Genomic DNA, 22053 nt, shown 5'->3' on the forward strand with positions numbered 1-22053 from the left:
GATGCCGGTGGTCGATTGAGAGTTTGCGTTTTAGCGTGAGATCCATCGCATATATACGCAAAGAGTTGTTGACTATTTGCGAAACTTGCCAGCACACGGGGAAAAAGCTCAAGGTGCTGGTCTACTTTTTTTTACCTTCGAACATGATGTGTGTGTGTGTTAGACAAGGTATAGTGAACATATAAGTATTATTGCTTGGAATGAGACCAGGGGCTGAAAATACCACCCTTTTCGCATGTAATATACGACCAGTGCATGCATCAGACACTGTATGGAGGGAAGTGTTTGTATACATTTTTTCAACTGATACTATATTTTTTTGGAGTAAAAAAAAAAAAAAAACATTTTTCAAGTAACATTCCAATTGGGTAGACATTTCTCGTCATTAATTGGTACTGATTTATTGCTAAATTATAAAAGAAAAAAGATAATTCCTAGGAGTATGCCTTTACCTAACGCCATAGCCGTGGCAGTCACTGTAAATTTAAATTAAATTTATGGTACGCGAATTTTTGCTGAAAGCACGCGTTTGTTGCAAATTTGAACTCAACACACGTTTCGTAATAATTAATTGATTGTCTGGTGTAAATTGATAAATTATTAGATTTTTTTTTTTGGTTTTCTTTACCATTGTAACTATATAGGATAAGCTCGCGGGATTATCTTGCAAAAAGATCGAGAAAACGTACAACCCGCGCGAGTATACGATATTAGGTAAGAATCGTAAAATACTAAATTAGGCAAAAATCACCAACTCTCGTGTGTGTATATATGTGTGTTACTGCAAGTGATATCATATTTATACCTGAAATGGCATTACATAAAAGCAACTGTACTCTGTATGGGTGAACGAAAATCAGCACAAATCAGCATAAAAATCACACATTAAAAAAAAAATCTTTATTTACGTACAGTTCTATTAAACATAGCAACAACATCATGATAAAAAAACAATATGTACATAGCAATAAAGTGCATCAACGATAGTACATACAACACGGAAGATGAGACATGGAGCCGCCGCGCGAAATCAAAGGCTTGCGAAACCAACACTTATGACGGGTTTACTGTAACACATCACGCATACACATATATGTGGGCACGAGATAAACGAGACGCGTATATGTGTACAATTTGCATATTAATCCGTATAATTAACAGAGCCATCCACCAGCCCTAATCGCTCGTACTCGCTTAATTGGACGCAAACGCGCGCGCGCGCGAGCGATTAATGGGAGCATCTTTCGCACACTTAAAACTCGTCGGTGACTCCTCGTATACATATATATATATAACACCTATAGCCACCGTAGGTATGTATTTTCCGCCACTTTCCCTCTCGAGATTACGTCGTGTGCTCTCGATCGTGTTATTATGGCGCCGTCGAGTTATCCTTCGTCTATCCTGTGCGCACGTATGTAATACACGCGTGCAATGCACGCGAGACGAGGAGTTGGTTTTTTTTTTGTTTTGTCGGCTTTTGCCGGTAATAATTGTGGGTGAGTTTTCAAAGATGAGCGACCGCGCTAATGATCATCTGCCATACGCGCACGTATACATACACAACCCCGTGGTGGATGGTATAATTATTGGCCTGCGTAATGATAATTGTACACCGTGTGCTCTTTGGGTGTGTATATATTATAATGATGTTTGTTTTGTTGAAATGTTATTAAACCGATGACCGAACGAAGGCTCTTTTTCTTTTTTTGTTGTTCTTTGTCGAAATCAAGTTTTGTTTTTCGCACTGAAATAAAATTAAAAAAAAAAAAAATTCAATGCACATGACGTATAAGTACAGGAGCAAGAGAAGCGACGTGATTGAAATTTCACAAAAATCCTCGGGGTTTTTGCGCACGTATGCTCGCTCGGAGCCATAAAGAAATAAACTGACAGCGGGTACAGGTACACGCGGTGACAGTGGTCTCGTTCGTACATTTAGGCGTTTTGCGCGACATTCCGAAAACCAGAGAGAAGATTGCGACATGACGAACAGGTCGGGCGCGTGTCTCGTTTTCAGTAGCCGGGCGTTGGGTGTTGGGTCCCCCCCCCCTTGTTTTTGGGAGTGGGAGGGGGCAAGCGCCACAAACGGGAGTGACACATGTGGGAACAAGCGTAACTTTCGGAACTGTTCTGCAACCCGTGGGGAAATAAGTTTTCCGTGAAAAAGTAATACACCGTTGTACTCTCATCGATAAACTTTTGGTACTTTGAGGATCTTCAGATTTAATGAAATTCCAACACTAATAGCAAGTAACTCACTCTAGTACTTTTGATAATCACAATCACTGAACAAACAATACATACGAAGTTGAACAGAGGAATCGGTGGAAAGAACATTTAATTCCTTGCTTTTATGTGTGTGGGGGGACAGTGAGGGCGAAAGTGATCGAGCCGACATAGGCTTTCCTCTCCGAGCTGAGCTTATCTCCTAAGCATTCCCATGTGGTGGTAAAAACACTAGAAATTTATCATTATGAATTATCTGATGGTCTAATTATTATTAAGTAGATGAAAAAGAAAACAGTGGTTATCCTGACAATGATAAATATTAAAGTGTCCTGTAAGAGTATGACATGTTAAAATGAACGAATAATAGCTTTGAAATTTTGAAACTCATCTTCCACGTCACTGAATGTTGTTATACATTATGTAGATGCGTAGAAGCATTGTATCGAAAAATTGTTGACTTTGATTTTTCTGTAAAACTCCCTTGAGGTGAAAAATCGCTCCTACGCCTTGTTGATTGCACACACGTAACATCGTTGATTAATCACTCCCATCGAAATGTTCCACAAGGCCTGTTTTTACCCCAATGACCGATACCGAGCCGCAGCCACGAACATCAAAGCCCTCGCACGTACAACAAGCCATTCGGTAAAAGTACAAAGGGAACGAGCTCGAGGTTTACATTGGAAATTTGTGTAATACCGTTTTCAACGAGCTCGACATAAATCCACCGAGCCCAGCTGTACTCATAAACTCGGTGGAATTAATTTTCGTCCCCGCGCAGGTAAGCTACACGATGGAGGGGAAAAAAAATGAAACAGCACCGCGAAGCACAGAATTGCATATGTGTGTGTGTATATGCTTCTTGCCTATCGCATCCAGATCTGGAAACTCTCGCGCGCCTAATAAACGAGCCGGCGGGGAATTTTAATTCGCCGTGCTCGCGCTCGAGGGAGGGCGAAATATTTTCCGCGGAAAAGCGCACCTGCACGCACGATCCCGAAACGATGACGAATCGGGGGTGATGAGAGAAAAAAGAAAAAAAAAAAATTCACCGGCCACCCGGAAAAAAAGGGAGGAGCGATCGTTGTTTGTTGATTTTACGGTTCTCCGCGCTGTTTAACAATTAATAACGAGCCCGCGCCGGTGCGCTGCACTTGGGCGAGAAAGGCGTAACTCAATAGGGCGATTAATAAGGGGAAACGGGGAGAGAGATGGATGCACTCGAGGCACGCTTTCCCAAAGCTAGCCCGGACTACCTGCAAGTATATATGTGTAACCGAGAGTTTATTACCTCTCGCACCTTTTCTTTCGCTTTGTTTTGTTGTCGAACGAACACTGGTACGTATACGCAGCGAGATATTAATTTAGGTTTTTTTTTTTTTTTTTTTTTTTTTTTCTTGCTCCGCCGAGGCGCGAATAATAATATCCCGAGCGAACCCGCGGTTGAGGTACATTTATCGCCGATCCAAATGAGCTGCTGTGGTTTTCAACGAGAAAAGCACCGTACCCGAACATTAGCATGGCATGGAAAACAGTAGGAGCCACATATATATATACGTAAACACGTAGTCGTTTGTTCTCTGCTGTAACAACTTAAAGGTGCAAGCATCGTCGTCGGCGTGGCATCATGTTACCACGGGAATAATTTATTTCGCAATTATATTTTTCAACACCGAAAAATCTCGTGAAAGTACATAATACATAAAACGTAACTCGATACCTATACGTATACCCATACTCATGCGTTACGTACCATAATCAAATTTGCAAGTAATCGTTCAAGTGCGTGCATTGCTGTGTAACATCAATGTTTTATTGCCAAATTTAACGCCTGGCAATTAGCCTTTTTCCAATGGTCCATCGGAATGAAATGCTCTGTCGCGCAATACAATAAACTCTTACCCACGCATGGGTGCAAAATAAAAAAAAAAAAAAAAAAGTGCAAATCCACGTAGAAAGTACGTAGGCAAACGAGCACTGCGGCGCCCGACTCACGACCGATTGCTCTCGTCGCTTCCTTATGGCCAAAGAAGAGCGGGGAAATGTGTCAATCGGGGGACACGTGTTCCCACGTACTATATCGCACAAAGTGGGTGGGTGATCGGTAAAGTGCTCGTACGATGGACATCCAAGTCGCACACGTATACGCAAGTGTTGTTGGTTTTCCTCTTTGGTTGGTCATATATATAGTTGAGAGAGAAAATGACAGTACTAAACTCGCTACAGCGAAATGAATAGGCGAGAGAGTCGGTCAAAAGGCGCTGCCTTGAATCGACTCTCAGCGCGAGTTATGCAGAGAAAATATCAAGTGCATTGAAAGACGACGATGAATGTCTATTGTGTCTCTCTCTCTCTTGCGTCCGATGTTTACCCTCTTCTCCTTGACGCATTGTATGAAAAACTAGATCCTTAACGACACCTCGTCTCGAATAAAAAAGAAAAAAGGATCTCCCTTTCATACGACTACAGCGGACGAGTGCGCCGAATCACCGCTGTGTATTTTACGCGCAATCATCGTCGAGCTTGCCTATATACAAAGGGCCGGTCCCTCGCGTCGCTACTTCGTTACTCGGAGCGTAAATCTTAAATTTTTTTTATTGTTTCCCTTTGTATCACCGAGCTGATTGTCACAGCACATCGTTAATTTCATTGTTTTTTACAACCCCTGGCTATGAAGAGGCGCCAATTTTCATCCATCCCCGCGTGAATATCGTGTTGGATATACGCGAGTCATCGCTATTGTACCATAATGCTAATGTCGGGGGTAACGCCTCTCGGAGGCAAGAGCTCGATCAACGAGACAAGTGTACCGTGTAAATCATAACAAACCAGATTTTCCAACATTCCCGGGCAGAAACCCAAGCGCCTTGCCTTTCCCTTTTTTGTTCCCTTTCTCGTCCGACCGGCGCTTACGGAGAAAACCAATCAAACTCCAATGAATTTCATTGAAAGCCGCCTATGATTTCTTCACTATCGCGCGCACGCGAGCTCGCCGTGTGTGTACCTGTTGGGGTACATCCGAATCCCCTACAGACGACCGTGTGCAGTATAGAGGAGGAAACAACAACAACAACAACAACAGCAAAAAAACACAGCCAGAGGAGAAAAAAGAAACGCTCTCCTACGCCGGTCCGATTAAAAATCCAGCTCACATACCGCGTGTCGGCCCGGCTCTCTTTCTGTACGCGCCATACGTGTACCTACACAGGTGTATGCGTGTACGTAACGCGCACGTGCCAAAAAAGAAACCTCCGTCCAGAAGCAGCCTCGTGATAAATTTCTCGCACCAAACGAGTCAACTCTCGTCGACTATCGACAGCGGCGATTGCGCGACTCGTTGACTATACTCGCTCATTGTCACGATACCGGCATGCGGTCCCTCTCTCTCTCTCTCTCGCGTGTAATCGCTGTATACAGAGACTGGACTTGGATAGGTACATATGCAGGCGTCCCTTTTACGTGCCCGGCGCTCTATATATATTTATATACCTGCTCGCTCGCCGGTGTGTGCACCGCATGCCAATCACGTCGACGTTGTTGATCCGTGCCGAGCATCTCTCCGGGCATTTGCAAAAAGACGCGGATAAATCGGTTCGAGCTTGCCGTTTGTCCCTTCGTCCCGTCCCCCCCTCCCTCGAGTTGTCGTTTTTTTGGTTTTTTAATTAAGTGCGCGCCCGAGAGCGGAGTTTGTAAATAATTGCCACTCGATTTTTCTTGCACGCCCAGCAGTTACTGCTGCCGCTGTTGTTTGCAGTCCGTATGGTAGGTTATACAGTAGAAAAGTTGTAGCAGTCAAGAGTGTACTGCAGCTCGTATTACACGTCGTCGTTGTCCCTTGCGCGAGTTTTTTTTTTTTTTTTTTTTTTTTTTTTTTTTTGCATCCGAGGCACGGTACAGCTGCTGATTGGATTTTCAAAATATTCTCCTTGATGTGCCCACTTTGTGAGCTTCTTCTTCTTTTTCTTTTTGTATCGTTAACGATATTTCAGCAGATTTGCCAAATATATTTTTCAAACGGCTACTGTAACTTCTGTAGGACGTAAAATATGCTTGATTGTGTAAATCATTTGGGAAAAGTAGTTTGATTCACTAGAGTTGGTAAAATAATGGAAGGAAGTTGTCGGCAACACTAGCATCGTTCGTATCTAAATAAAAAAAATTTGCAATGTAAAATTCATCAGCGGATCATTAGTATAGTCACTGAAACCCTGTACCACCTTCCATACAGAAGTCAAACCGTGCACGTAAACACTCGTATTACAGAGGACCATCTCGCGTTTCTCACGGGCGTGGATAGGTATGCAAGTACAGATCGCGGTTGCACTTTGGCGCTCGCTGCGGCACATAAGTTTTAATTGCCTCGGCTCGGCCAACTCCCCGAGTAACCTTTGATTGACGTCGTCGGCTGCGTTTTTGCGGCGACGGCGGGCGGCTACAAATTGAGCGAATTTGTTGCGTTTTATTACACGCGCATCGATCGCGTCGTCACGCGTTGCACACTCCGACCGAGTGGCTCCCCCCCCCCTCCCAGTCGAGAGAGCGCGAGCTTTTTAAGGCTTGCGCGCGCGGCACTCGATCCGATCTAATATTCGACGCGTACGTGAGACGAATGAACCGACGCGGGGGAATTTATCATTACGAGCTGCTCCTTCTTCTTCTTCTCCTTTTTTTTCTCCCTTACGCGCCATACGAATGTTGACAGAAATGTCGTCGCCGGCCATACGGAGCGTTTGCACACGTACTCGAGTGCCTTTTTTTGCGTGGCTCTTTCAAAAGCCAGGGGTATGGATGAAGGCGTCGTCGTCCTTATTAGATTATAATATTTCCACCCGCGAAAAATTCCCCGGCGATAAATCTCCTCCCGTCTCTGCATCACATATAGGAGATGAAGAAAAAAAAAAAAAAATGACCAACCAAGCAAAAAGGCCTCTTTCTGTTGATTGAAATATACCGCTCGAGCCACGTGTACACTTGCTCTCCGTTTCGTCGCTCGTGATTGGCGTTTCAAAGGTCCGTACAATTACCCCCTTTTTTTCGGGTCTAGGCCGCTTGCCGCTTCCCCCTTTGTCACCATCCTCCACTGGATTTTTTTTTCCTACCCCCATTTCTATGTCAAAGAAAAAAAAAAAAAAAAGGTTCAGGATTGATGCTCGACTGTTCGCAAAATACCAGCGATCGCTTCCCGGGGTCGCGCACTCACCCGTCCACTATGCAAATAAACGACCGACCGCTCGGCAGGTGAATTATCATCGATTAGCAGCGGAGGTGGAGGTAATGTTTATTCACTCCGGCGCGCGTAATTACTCTCGAATATGCGCGCGTCCGAGAATTGGTGTGCAATATACATACACGTGTACGAACAGGCGCGCTAAGTGATCGTAAAGCAGCTCTCGCGCATACCTATACGCGGCCCAACTTGATCAATAAAATCTTTGAACGATCGTAAAATCACGCGCGCGCGTACGGATTCGCAATGAGACACCCAACGTTTGCAAACAACTCATCCGGCACTTTCGAATCGTTCCACGATACTGGCAAAAGAAAAACCAAAATCCTCCGTAGAGAGAAAGAAAAGTTAGGAGGGAAGGATCGCGTGGGTGCGTGCGTTTGACGAGCGCCGCTGTCTCTCGGCGATAAATAATAGCACCCGTGGCCATTTTAATGGCTCCCTTCTTGCCCACTGTGCATGAGAGCGGTTGCAATCGGGCGCCACATCAGGTACATCGCCTGGAAAATCACGCGAGCCTATACGCGCATTGTGGCCCTTAATTCCTCTTGCAACAACTCCACCCTTTTGACGTCGGCTGGAATTTTTTCTTTTTTTTTTTTTGGATATTAACGGTAAAGTCCGAAGTATTTGCGTGTTTTCATTTCGGATTCAATTACGTTTTCGATGCATTGATGTGTGGGCATTATTATGTTTTCATAATATATACGCTACAAAGTTTTTCTTAAATTATTTTTGTTTTTTCTCATCTCACCTACTATACAAGTCTTTGAATTTAAGGTATTCAATAAAAGTATTGAAATATTTTTGAATAACATATATTTCCAGTGTTAATTATTTATTATAGGTACATTTTCAATAAAAAATTATAATTACATATGTTGAGTGTCAGAATACCTTGAAAATTTTCATACCCACGTCTGATCGAGTTGTACCCACAGCTCGCAAGACCGATAGTACGAACGATTTGTTATCGGCGCGCGAGTAAGTATCGATGAAAAATCTCGCGCCATCGGTCAATTTCGGGGTTTTCCTTTCACAAGCATAATATGCATATGAGCAAAGATTTGCTGAAGAAAAGAAAAAGGAGCGATAATTTATTTGACGCTATAACCAAGCCCGGCGAGTTAATAAAAATCTCGGCCTAATCGCCGCCGTATATTTCACAAAGCGATATTACCCCTTTTTTCCATATACTTAACTTTCAATTAGCCGAATCGTCCATCACGCGCGTTTTCCGCCTCCTCCCTAGGAACTGGACTTTCCCACACGCGAGCACGCGCGGACCGGCTAATCAAATTTAATTACACATTTCAATTTCCACGCCAACGGAGAGGGAATTTAGTATATTTTCACTGGGGGGAAAAAAAAAACATTTCGGAGAGACGTAGAGGGGCTACGAGTTATTCAACGCGATATTTATGTGCAGCCCATCGCGGAGTAGATTAGGCGCTCGCTCAATCTCCGCGCGAGGTGCGGGCCAATTAATAACGCGCGCCTCGGGACTATTCTAATAAACTTTGCGGATTCGTGCGTTTTGGCTCGATTTCTCGCGCGTGTGCCTTATAACGCGACCCGCGGGGTCGTAAACCTCTCCGCGTGCCCTTTCGTGAAAGTGGCCGACCAGGGTAGAGCGCGCGTCGTCAGTTTATCGCGGAAACGTGGATTATCGGAGGAAAAAGAAAAAAAAGCAAATACTCGTGCGTATTACAGGAGCACACCTGGGGGCATTTCAATGCACGGGTATGTATATATTGTTTTCTCCTTGGGTATTTTGTCCCGAGGTATTTAACAATGCAGCTGCGGGAGGTTTTGTTAAGCCGCGGGTTTCCTGGATTTTAGCGAAATTTGCATTATTCATCATGATTATATTGACGGTGAATATAAAAAATATCATCGTTGTTTCTGAATTCACGGGAAAACTCGGCGCGCCTTACCCTTTTGGGATACGGATGCGTTGCAAGGGACTGTACACGCTATCGGAGGTGGTGAGAAATTGTATTCCGACGCTAATTTTTTTTTTTTTTTTTTTCATCCAAGGACTGAAAGGAAAATTTCTTTCTTTCGTTTTTTAATCGCCAGCGTGAGCAATGCTGTTTCGAATATTTCGCATAACGGCCCTGCGTAGCACTTGGTGAAAATGTGCCTTTTTTCGATGATACGAGCTTTTAAAGCTACCATCTGAATCTCTAATTTTTAAATGGCAAAAAGAAAAGGAGCCATAAATTCTGTGAGTTATTGAATAAATAAACTATTCGCAGGAATCGATGTCGTGCAACAAGTGCACTTTGAACAATTTAAGCTCCAAATGAATAATAAACAAAATCGCGAGCCATTGCAGGTGCAATTATTTAAGAAACCAACACTTTGGAACTACAAGTACTGCGCGCAATCAAATAAACACTCCGTATACGAGCACGCAAATTCTCTCTGCCCCATTACCGCAGCGCTTAAGACAATCGCGCATAACGCAAAATATTCATTATTCGTGCACGAATGAAGTACAAAGGTATTAACCATCGTCGTATACGCGTGGGCACAAATTTTCTCTCTTCACGAGCGCCGACGAGTATCAATGAGCCTGAGTTTTAGCGCCATTAGCCGACTCGGCGAGCCCCTCCCGACCTCGCCCACTCGCCTATACGTATATACATACTCACAAGCTGCAAAAGTAAAAAGAGTTTACCCCGAGGCTGTCCTTTCATCGCGTTTGTCCCGCGAAACAATACCGCGCGATCTGTAGGTTAGGCACAGGTACATGGCTTTTAGTTTTATTGATGATAATAATCCCCGAAGTGTTTCTCTCTTTTGATTTTTCATAGTGTCGAGTTTTTGCACGAGCAAACAATAAAATGTAGTTGAAATCTACTACCTGCGACGCACTACCCACGAGCCATAGTTTCCAGGAACAAGTCATTTTTCCGCTCGAAAACCCAACGTTTCCCGAAACACCGCAGCTTACGAAACAAAAACACAGCAGCACCGCTAATGTACAAGTACTCACGCATAATCCTAACGCGTACCCCATCCGAAAGGGAGGGGGGGCAACACCGCACAATCAGGCACTTTGCTCATATTACTCCTTGCCATGTCTCTCCGAATTTCTCTCCAGCAAGGCGCACATATAAGAGCGAGCAAGGTGTCTACGCTGTCCGCGCTTTTCTGCGTACGTAAACGCCGCGGTGGCTCGAAAAAGGCCTCTTCCGCGTGCTTGGCGTAAAAACGCTGCCGGCACGCGCGGGCGCGAATTTTTCAATAGGACCGGCTCCGTATACGTGATAGGTGTTATAACATCTGGCGGGCTCCGGAGGAGGAGAGGCCACCGAAAGGGGTTTCGCGGGGATTACTTGCTTACACATACATACAACGTTGCCGCGCACTGCTGTTATGTATCCGCGGTGCTGGAAAACTCGTTTGGCTGTGTTGCATTGTTTCACGTTGTTCTTTACATATGACGACTAATTGCGGATTTCGTGCTCTTGGAACATTATATGTACACACGTTAGAAGTGTTTTGTTGTTTTTTCGAATTTTATGTCTTTCTTTTTTCGTAATACATCAAAGTATTGATTTCGATTTTAAAGCCAAAAAGAATTGATTAGGGCTTTGAAGTAACAATTGTACATATTATACCAAATCATTAAAACTAGTTTTGATTGATTAATCAGCTAAAATAAAAAAACATTCATATTTGTGATAACGTATAAACTTAGGTTACCTGTAGTCTGTGTTGTTTGAAACCAGGCAATCGTCAAGTGACTCCTGCATTTATTGATTATTTTAAATATATGATGTAGCTTTGTCCTTTATCAACAAAATAGTATTATTATAATTATTTAATCTGTTTAATTTCCTACTAAAGACAAAAATTTTTGCGTATTTACCATCTAACTTGAGAGTTAATCGGCTTTTAAAAATCAAGTAGAAACAGGCGAGTTAGGTAAGACGAGGCATCGTCAGACGAATATCTAAAGAACGGAGCTTTGATTGATTAATCAGATGAAATGTAAAAACCAATCATACTTTTGATAAGGTGTAAACTAAGTTTTTCTATGTTCTGTGTTGTTTGAAACAAATCGTTTTGTGACTCCTGCATTTATTTTGATTATTTAAAACATATGATGTTGCTTTGTCCTTTTATCAACAAAATAGTATTATTATAATTATTTAATCTGTTTAATTCATAACTGAAGACAACAATCAATTTTGCGTACTTGCCATCTAACTTGAGAGTTAATCGGCTATTAAAAATCAAGTAGAAACAGGCGAGTTAGGTAAGACGAGGCATCGTCAGACGAATATCTAAAGAACGGAGCTTTGATTGATTAATCAGATGAAATGTAAAAACCAATCATACTTTTGATAAGGTATAAACTAAGTTTTTCTGTGTTCTGTGTTGTTTGAAACAAATCGTTTTGTGACTCCTGCATTTATTTTGATTATTAAAAACATATGATTTTGCTTTATCCTTTTATCAACAAAATAGTGTTATTATAATTTTTGCATCTGACTTGAAAATTTATCGCCTCTACAAAGTCAAGTAGAGACAGACAAGTTGGTTAAGACGAACCATCGTCAGACGAATATCGAAGGAACCTCATCCGATTTGTATTTGAAATCTGTCGTTTTGTATTTTCAAACATTCAATGAAAAAAAAAAATAAATAAATTTCGTGTGATAGATTTACGTTACTATAATAAATATTTCTCTCGGACACACGTATACGCAGCTAATTGTTTCGATCCTCATCCCTCCCTTCGCCAATCGGTACCGGATCAATAAAATAACGCACAGCAATAATCCACAGCGCTCCAATTACACGGCTGTGTGCCGTCGATTAGGAAGCGGGAAGGGGGAATCAAGTTTTTTTGCTATTGCCGCAGCGATTGTTCACCCCCCTTCTCCCCCTTCTACTGATCCATCAGCCATCGATTCTTGATCGATTATCAGTGAAAGAACCGATGGACGATGAAAGCGAAAGCGAACCCTCTAAACTACAACAACAGCAGCTACGCTCGCACACAAATTACACACTTTAATCCGGCGTGTAATGGACGTCCGAACTCTGCTATTACGCTGCCTATGACCAATGCGGTCATAACCGACCTGGTCTTAATCCAATTTCGAAAAAGAAGAGCATCAGCAACGGCAACACGGGAAGTTTCGTAAGGAAAGGAAAGAAGAAAAAAACCACCGATAGCCGCTCGCGTTTTCCTCTATGTACATACACTACTCGCTACATCGTATGGTGAGCGATGTGCTTTGACCCACTTTGCAAGAGCACAGAATTAAATTTACTTTCGTTGAGCCTATTATTATTTAGCATGTGTGCCGGCCAGTACAGCTCGAACGACTGGTAAATAGTAGTTTTATTGAATCGTCTATTTCCTCGATTAGCTCGATTTAATAGTAAACAGGATTGAGCAATATCGTGCTCTATACGTATCTCGAGGAAGAAGCACTATACGAAGCACTTGATTTTTCAACCACACGGGTAGGTTCGTATTGTCGTTTTCGTCGCTTCATACATTGTTTAGATACGTCAATGTCCAAAATTGTCGTTCCACGACGTTATTCGGCTCACCTCGTACCTTCTTTTTGGCAAAAAAACAGCTGCGAAAAGGGTATTATCGCACGGACCGCAGGTATACATGTGTACATTAGCACACGCGCGCGTTTTACTTTCGCCCCGGGGTTTCTCCTATTTCCTCGGGAGTAACGGCCGCTGATTGCATTTGAAATTGAAACGCGTGCGAGTCCCGCAAAGGAGCCAACTGCTCCTGTATACAGGCGGTAGCGCGGGTACCCGCCGTCATTAGCTTACCGAAATCGATGCGGGAAAGATTGGCCGAGTCGGGCGGTGGTATAGCAGTGAAAATGAGAGTTTTCGGGGCCCTATATAGTCTTACGTATCTTACGTGTACAGGTGGAGATTATGCTATGTACTGGCCGAGTGGGGTGATTAATTTTTTTTCCCAATAGGTACGGGGTTGGGTTTTTAGTTAGTATTTTTGATGTCGTTGACGATAACTCGTTGGAAAGTTGCGTTTCGATGAGCTACGCGCGATTTTTCACAGTGAAAAGAAAGAAAAAACAAAGGAGGAAAAAATAATCCCGGCAAAAGTGAGTGAAGAGCCGAAAACGTGTGCCCAAGTGCAACCAACAGAGCTTTGCATCGAATTGATGCATCTAAAACACGACAACAATTATCACGCAGCCAATCGACCCGAGAGATAGAGAGAGCCGAGCTGTTTTTAAAACTGATTTTCGAAGTATATATTAACAACACCCCTGCACACCTGTATCTGCAAATCTCAGTGACAGAGAGAGAGCACCTTGCTGTCGTGGCATCGGTAACAATCGGCAAGTCTATACGGGCCGCCGGGGAGAGCGGTTTCCATCCTCCTTTTCTCTCTCCCTCCCTTCTCCGCGCTCGTCTCTGCACATTAGCGGCCGATATCCGATCGATCCGCTCTGCTTTCCCACGCGGGAACCTCTCTCTCTCTCTCTCTCTCTACTCTCTTCCCCGTCCGTGTGTACACCGGTATCTGGCTCTTATCTCCCCGGCTAAAGGTCTAATGGAAAATTTCGAGCGGCCCTACACAATATACGTACAGTTGGCTCGTAAAACCCCAATGTACCGAGACACGTGTTTTCGCGCGGCTAATGTGACCGATTGATTCGCTAACTGCGGGCTCTCAAAGCTGTCGGTTCCCCGGAGGACCGTGACTGTGTTATTATATACTTTTATCGGGTATATGTACGTATAATATTGTACATTCTTACGTCCATTTTCATTTTAGCCGCTTGCTGTCGTTGCACGGCGTCTATGTATCGCGTGGGGGAGGGCTTAGAAAGCGAGAGGATACATCCGGGCACGAAAAAATTGAGCCGAGCGACACGTTTCGTGGATTTACTTTTCGGCGTGCAAAGGCCCGGATCCTCGTAGCAACGTCATCCGAACGTACACCTATATGTATACACAATCCTCCGTAACAACAAATCCCGAACTCTGCTAAACCTCCAGCCCCTTATGAATAAACCATCATCAGCACAGCGGCATATTACGTAAAATAACGTGTGTAGGTATGATGTACACGCGACTTGTAATGTCCGTACGGTCTGTTAAAAATAAGATTTTCTCAGCTCCCGCTTACGTGTGCGACAACAATACAAAAATAACAGGGAGAAGGTTGGAAGGGAGGGGGGGGGGGAGTAACGAATAAAAGGCGATCCTAGGCCGGCTTTGTACGAAGCGCGGTGACCGTGTCAATTTAGCGCCGCGAAATTAGCAGACAATGCTACCCGCAAGTGAGCGCAACTGCAATCGTCGGTTGGTAATGGCACGTTGCATATTGTACATATACGTGGCGGTAGTCTCTCTCTCTTGCTATGGTTTTTTTTTCTTTTCTTTCTTTTTTTTTTTTTTTTTTTTTTTTCTTCTTCTTCATGGCGAGGAATGCGGTGCGAGGGCACGCGCGCTCTCTTTTCTAGGCCGACGAAGACGCGCTTTGAGAACTACGTACTTGCTTACATAGTATACACGGGCCTGTTGATGTGCAAATGTGTTTTGTGTATATATCGACAGGTGGGTAATTTTATCTGGACGTTTGGTAATGGCGGTTATACTCTGCAAATTTCGGGGAATCGCGAAGAGGTATGATTTTTAAGTAGGTACACCTACGTGAGTACCTACACGCGCGAATGATCGTACAATTGGTTTAGAAACTCCCTCCCGGGGATATGTATCTCGGGTGACGCGTATATTTACGTGCACATGGTATACCTGCGATGTACATCGATGTACACAAATGCACACCCACTGTGACCAAGTGTACATGTATCTATAGGCGCAACGGAGGAGGACGAGAAGTAGGAGGAGGGAAACAATGGCAAGCTTTGCCTCCTGATTTATGGGGGCATTATATTTCAGAGGAGCACACACGCCTTATATACATTCTTACCGTGTACATACGTTACTGGGACTATTAGAGAAAAAGGGAGGGAGAGAGAGGCAGGTATGTAATCGCTCTCCTCTTTGTGGCTCTCTTTTCTCTGTGTGTATCATCTCGGTGGTTGGTTTTCGAGGAGGGGGAGGGGGCAGGGACTATCGTTGTTGTTGTTGTTGTTGTTGTTGTTGTTGTTGTTGTATAGCACAGGTTCTATGAGGCTCTTGACAAATTCGGGGCTGTTCGATTGTTCGGCGCGACTTGTGTGTTTTATTCGACCTCTCGTTTGCTGCTGGGACTTGTAGACACGGGTATAGGTGCCCAGAGGCCAGGGTTTCTTTTATGGTGGGTTTTTTTTTCTTCTTTATTTTCTTTTCTATAAACGTTTTTCAAGTCGTTTAAAGGGAAAAAGGAAAAGTTTCTTGTATCATGAGCAGGTGTAAGGTTTTTCATGGAGACGAATCAGTTTATACAAGTGATTGGATAAAAGAAAAACTCTGAGGTACGATTATGTAGGGTGACCATTGCACTCTTTGGGCGTTAAGTACCTAATCGTACCTAAAATGTAACTTCCTATTTTTCCTACAAATTATTGTTATTTTTTTTTCATTATTACTTCAGTAGAATACTCGATAGTACAATCTTTCCGAAGAAAAAATAATAATAATTACCAAGCAAAGATATTGAAGTACTTTGACACTAAAATTTTCAAGATTATTGTTGTTTTTCAAAATATAATACATCACTCTTGCTGGAAGTATTTTTGTTTTTTTTCTGAGGAAATACTAAGAACAAATGCTGCATCATATTTTTTTTAAAATGTATGAAAGACTGAAAAGAGGTTTTCTTTTTCTCAACACCTGCACCCTTTCGAAAGGGAACTGTGTAATGGATACATATATTATAACCAGAGATTCGTTGATTTGCGTTTTTTCCCGACTCGGATCTGTTCGTTAGGCCCCTTTTGGAAAACGGAGTAACGACCGTACCCATACATATACGGACTCACTATTTGCCGTTCATTAAAATTCTCTCGAAACCAGTTCCGAAAGCTGCGAACGTATACAAGTGTGTGCGCCTCAAAATATTTTTTCACCAACTTCTCGGACCACCTGACTTTAAGATTTCAAATGTACCTGCATGTATATATGTTATTTATATACACACACTCAGCCGAGCCCGCACGATGGCCGCGACGGTGGTACTCGACCCGTGTACGAACAGCAGAACGGCGGCTCGAAACTAGATAATTGCACACGAATCGCTCATGGCCGCACGAGGTCGCCCCTACGGAACCCATACCTACCACACACACACAAATCCTCGAACAATTAATGTTTTGCCGAGTTTCCGCGCTGCAAGCAGGGTATAACGGATCGGCTGCATTTAATGAGTGTATATACGTGTGCTCGTTCAATTAGGCCGAACCGAAGGGGACTTTCGTTCGTTTTTCCGCGGTTCTTTTTTATTTCCTACGTAGGGTCCCGGGGAAATTTTTCGGCCACCGCTTATTACTCCTTTATACGTATATCTACATGTATACTCCAGTGCCGCGGCTGCGCGAGGTTTTATCTCTGAGCGTATCTTTCGGGCCTTGCGATGATTTATTTTGTCCCAGCAAAGCCAAGTATCGACGGAAAAAATCCCAATTGGCGATTCTTTTTGGGTGTAATTATTATTATAATTACCCGCGATACTATCTCATATATTTTCATTGTGTCCGGCTCACGGGGTTATTAGAGACTTTTGTGCCTATATAACTATTACACATCGACAATGTATGACTCTTATTGGGTTATTGGAGCTTTAATGTTACTTCCTACACGTGGGATTTACAAGGATAATATTACATAGTCATTCTTTTTTTTTCCACCATTTTGAGAGTTTTGTTTTTAATATAATATAACATTAGAATCGTACCGTGTTTACCCCATAATAAGGCATGTTCTGAATGTAATAAGTGAGTCCCCAAATTTTAGAGTATTGATGCTTGATACGGAGCATGTCTCGAATATAAGGCATATTATGTTTCACATGTAGGACTTGTACTTAGTTTATAAAAAGAAGAACAAAATAGATGACATAGCTTGTACTCGAGGAAATACGACGCAGCCAGTTGATTTGATAGCTCACCGAGTAGACGACACGGACTGTATAAAACTACTTAAACAGTTCGAACCAAAAAAGTACGGCCTTATAATGCACCTTTGACGTCCGAAGTGACTAAATTTGCGGAGAACAGTAGTAATGTTTACTTGATGGACATTAATAATGTGTAATTATGTTTAAGTACTGTTAATAACATGTAAAACTTTTTTTTTTTAATTTTACTCACATACACCTCGATAGTAAGCAATGTCATCGATATAAATTTTCATCGATATTGACATCCCTTGCCATTTTTTCAAACATGGTAAAATACATGTTCGCGTCATTCAAATGGATTTTTTTCTTTTGATCGAGCGTGGACAGCGAGAAAAAAAAATCATTTCGTTTTGACAGTCGCATAATCTTCAGGGAAAATTTAACAGGGAAGATTATATGTCAAAAGCATTAATTATCAGCCCACGATGACGCTTACCTCTAATAAAGTACGAATTGGGGGAGCCGTTGATAGTTTTCAAGCATCCGTTAAAAACTACAACTTTATTTAAATGAAAAAACCTCCTTTTCCCAAACTTACTCGCAAACTCTCGCCAATAAATGTAATATCCAACACACGTCCGAGCAACATCGCCAGCTGGAAAGATACGGAGAAAGATAATAAAATACAATTAAAAGTCCTCGTTCTCGTACACGTTTATTATGTAGCATAGGTATATAATTGCCCAAAATGAGGTAATCGCACGTACAGAAGGCAAACGCACCTTTTAGCCGCGCGAAAGGCGCCGCGTTTGTTTTCAGCTTGTTAATTATTTTCTACCGTATTACATTAGACGCGCGGGAGAGTTTGGATAATTGTTAATTATTGAAATGTCGTTGCACGCGCGCGCGCGCGCACGTCTAAACTCTACAACGTCGAGGAGTATAGGGAGCGAGTGTGATTTTTTTGTTTTTTTCTCGCAACGCGAGCTTGGATTGTTGTGCAGGATGAATTTCCAATGCGTCCCTCACGTCTGCGGCTCGTCGCTCGTAATTAACGTTTTTTGTTTAACCGCGCGCGATGCCTGCCTACGATTGTACTCTTTTACTTCTTAGCATTGCGCAAGCGCTGTTTTGTATATTTTATACGCAAAAAAACGCACCTCTTTCGCAACTCTTTTTTTGTCCCCCCCCCCCCCCCCCCTTACAAATAACCTTTCAACCTCCCACTCGAGTGGCGATCCGCTGCAATTTCATATTCACGTATAGCTGCTTCATTCGAATCATCGGCGCTTCCCCCCCGCGTTTATCATTAGATACCCACACATGCCGTATGCACCGCAGAGCTGCATTATGTATACCGGGGGATCGCGTGCATTTACCTCTCACTCCCTTTCCCAGCTTCGTTTTTGCCAAGAGTCGTTAATAATTGGACGCGTGACGTGATGCTCCATTCGTACGTCCCCTGCATGACCGCGGTAGCACCACCACCGCCACACATATACATCCCGAGGATTATACTACTCAGCTCCGCGGCAGCAGTACTATAATGGCAAGCCAGCCTGGCTATATGGGCGCAATATAATCAACTACGTACATCTCCTCCTTCACGTCGCTCGTCCTTTCTTTCTTTCGTTCCTATACATACACACGTCTCTTGGTGTATATAAAAGAGGAAGGCTTTTCTCTATTTCACCCTTTCCCCCTCCCCAACCCCTTACTCACGCGCGTATACGTACGTATATAACACGCTGAAAGGGTCCGTCCGAGCCGATAGTGCACCCCGCGGTTTTGCACCTACATTGGGAGATATACGCGCATAACGTGTAGCACCTCGACGTTGTCTCTCACTCTGACGTCCTGACAAGTTGCACGTATATATATGTATGTATACACATAATATATATACCACCACCACGACACCGCGGAATCTCCAAACACTTTGCTTGCTTGGTTGTACTGTATCCATGAGAGATCAGGTGTTGAATTTTTATCGATTTTCAAAGGAGAGGTAAATAAAGTCTGCCCTCGCGCGATTGATTATACAATAGAGCATTACGTACTCTCGAGCAATTAACCCAAAGTTAATGGCCTTTCGAGGGATTATCAGCTCGATTGCCAAGGGTAGGAGGGGGGCGGGAGCAAGGATAATTAAATAAATCCGTGCACAAGGACACGTGCGTGAGAGGCAAGAAAGAGAAATATACGGAATACGATAAGACCGTGGTAACTTAGGTACACGCCGGGGGTGATCGATTGCGAGCAGCTAATTTTTCTTTCCCTCCTCCTCGACGCGTATACGCACTGTATATCACGCTGTCGCCCTTCCTGCCTCCACGTTTGTCCCGCGGAGTTTACGACGCGTGCGGCTGGAATTTATTACAACAGCCCCCCTCCCTCCCCCCTAAGATGCGAGCGCACGATAATGGAAATTCTTAAAAGTCGCAGAGGAGATCGGCGCAGGTGTGACTGATCGCACGTTGATCGGAGCGAGATTGCGCGATGTCTTGTGAAAAGCTCACAGTTTAATATTTCCACAGTAATGGCGAGGCGAGTGTAAAATAAAAAAAGAAGCAAACAACATGTATACCGTTCTTCCATGCCCACGGGAATCAATGAGATTTTTCTTTAAAAACGACTATTAATTTCCATAACAAAAAAAAAAACAATTAAATGGTATAAATAAATGAGTGGGGCTGATGATGAATGCAATGTCCGTCGTGTAATCGTTTCGTTTCTTTTTTCTGTTGCACAGGAGGAGAGCCAGCTCTCGAGCAAGCGGTGGGCCAGCGCGCCCCGCCGCTCGGACAGCCCCTGCATCCTGGGGGCTCCAACGTCTAGAGAGGTACGTTTCATCGATTTTCCTATACCATTTCGATTCTTATTATTCCGACAAAATGATGAATTGCGCAACAATACAACACAACCCGAGGTGCCCAACAGGAGCGAAAAAATCGCGATTCTCCGCTGCCCCGTTGTATACTTATTGTAAATTATATGCTAGTGTCTGTGTCCTATTCAATGATTCATCGGCTCAACCGTATTATATATTATGCAGGAGCACGTGCGTGCGCCGTGCTACACTCATACAGGCACACGCACCGACGAAACGTTTAGCAAATCGATGTGAGTCGGGGGGGGGGAGGGGGCACTATTATTATGCACCTCGATATCCCCGCTAACGACCTATACGTGTCGATTTTCATCGGCCGCCGCTTCGTTGAATGATATTCCCTCGTCACGCGGAGCAGCTAGTGCTAGAGGTGTTGGGATGAATTTTCTTTTTTTTAATTTTTTTTTTATTCAAGAGAAAGCGTGCGTTTTATTCATTCCAATGGCCAAGTGTCGTTTGTAGTGGTGCTGAGTCATTTATCGGCAGGCGCTTTTTTTTCGATCGCACGGAGGTTAACCCTCCGGGAGCGTCTATTATTAGTCATGTGTTTTTTTGGATTCAAGAAAGAAAAAAAAAAAAAAAAAAAAAAATGTCTTAAAACCACGCAATGACCATCAGCCCGCTTGAACATGCACACACATAATATCTGTGTTTTCCCACTCTTGCCCGCGAAAACGAGTAAGTATATAGGTACACATTAAACAACACCAGGTTAGTTGATACGCACACCGCAAGTCTCCATCTGCCAAGATCGCAATCCGGCGTCTCTACAAATCTGACCCATTTACTTCGCTCCGTGGTTTTGTCGCGGCCTTCGCGAGTAATCGCAGTAATCCCCTTGTTTCTCTAATTCCCATACGATATTTTTTTTTTTTTTTTTTTTTTCTTTCCACTTTCAGAGAGCGCATGCACGTACACACACGTATACCTATTGGTGCTCCGTAGAAAGAAAAAAAAAAAAAAAAAAAACAGTAGAGAAGGAAAGAAAAGAGTGCCGTGGAGCGTGTGCTAATTGACGTGGCGGTGATGATGACACGTAGCGCGATAATACGGATGGATTGTCTCGTCTCCTCTGCCGTCCTCTCCTTCTGCTCCGCGGAGCACAAGTACACGCGTAATTGCCGGCTAAATTACTTTGCTTTGGATTCGTTTGCCCGACGCCATCCTCGGTCTTTGTCGTCGCTAGTGTGTACAACACACACACACACAATCGCGGGAATAATTGTTTGCAACTCCGACGCGCTCCTCGGACAAATTAGCGTTTTTCGTCGCGCTTCGCCTACATACGTTTGCAACAAACGACAATGTCACGTCGTTTCGTTTGCAAAACAAAATAAATATGTGGGCCAGTGACGATAAAGTGCAATTTCACGCGAATGTGTGGTGATTTCACTTTTCGCCTGCGTCACTGGGGATATTCAAATTTTGCAAGGGAGCACGACTCATCGGAGCACGTGCACACACCTTCGGGCCGAGGAATTTTGTCATTGCCGCGTTGTCCTGTGTTCAATGCTCTCTGTACCTACAAGGTATAAATTTTACGACATTTTTCACTCTCGCGCCACTGTACATACAACACCAATGTGCATTGCGCAACGAAATTTTCACGCGCATTGGACAATTCATATCTATAGTAGCTTCTCCGTGTATGGGGTAATGGCCGCTCAAACT

At 43.5% G+C, this 22053-nt stretch overlaps 1 protein-coding gene across 2 annotated transcripts in view; it reads left to right on the forward strand.

Annotated features, from left to right (window-relative positions):
• LOC111642824 (uncharacterized) overlaps positions 1-22053 on the forward strand; it is a 346613-nt gene that overhangs the window by 107134 nt on the left and 217426 nt on the right. For both annotated transcript variants that reach the window (XM_089593969.1, XM_089593970.1), the window contains exon 3: positions 20245-20334. In XM_089593969.1, the coding sequence (XP_089450095.1) occupies positions 20245-20334 (90 nt within the window). The remainder of the gene's footprint in view (positions 1-20244; positions 20335-22053) is intronic.

This window comes from Copidosoma floridanum, unplaced genomic scaffold (assembly GCF_036245765.1).
Source record: "Copidosoma floridanum isolate Cflo_tuat_1 unplaced genomic scaffold, Cflo_Japanese_pri ptg000020l, whole genome shotgun sequence".
In the NCBI taxonomy this organism is placed as follows: domain Eukaryota; kingdom Metazoa; phylum Arthropoda; class Insecta; order Hymenoptera; family Encyrtidae; genus Copidosoma; species Copidosoma floridanum.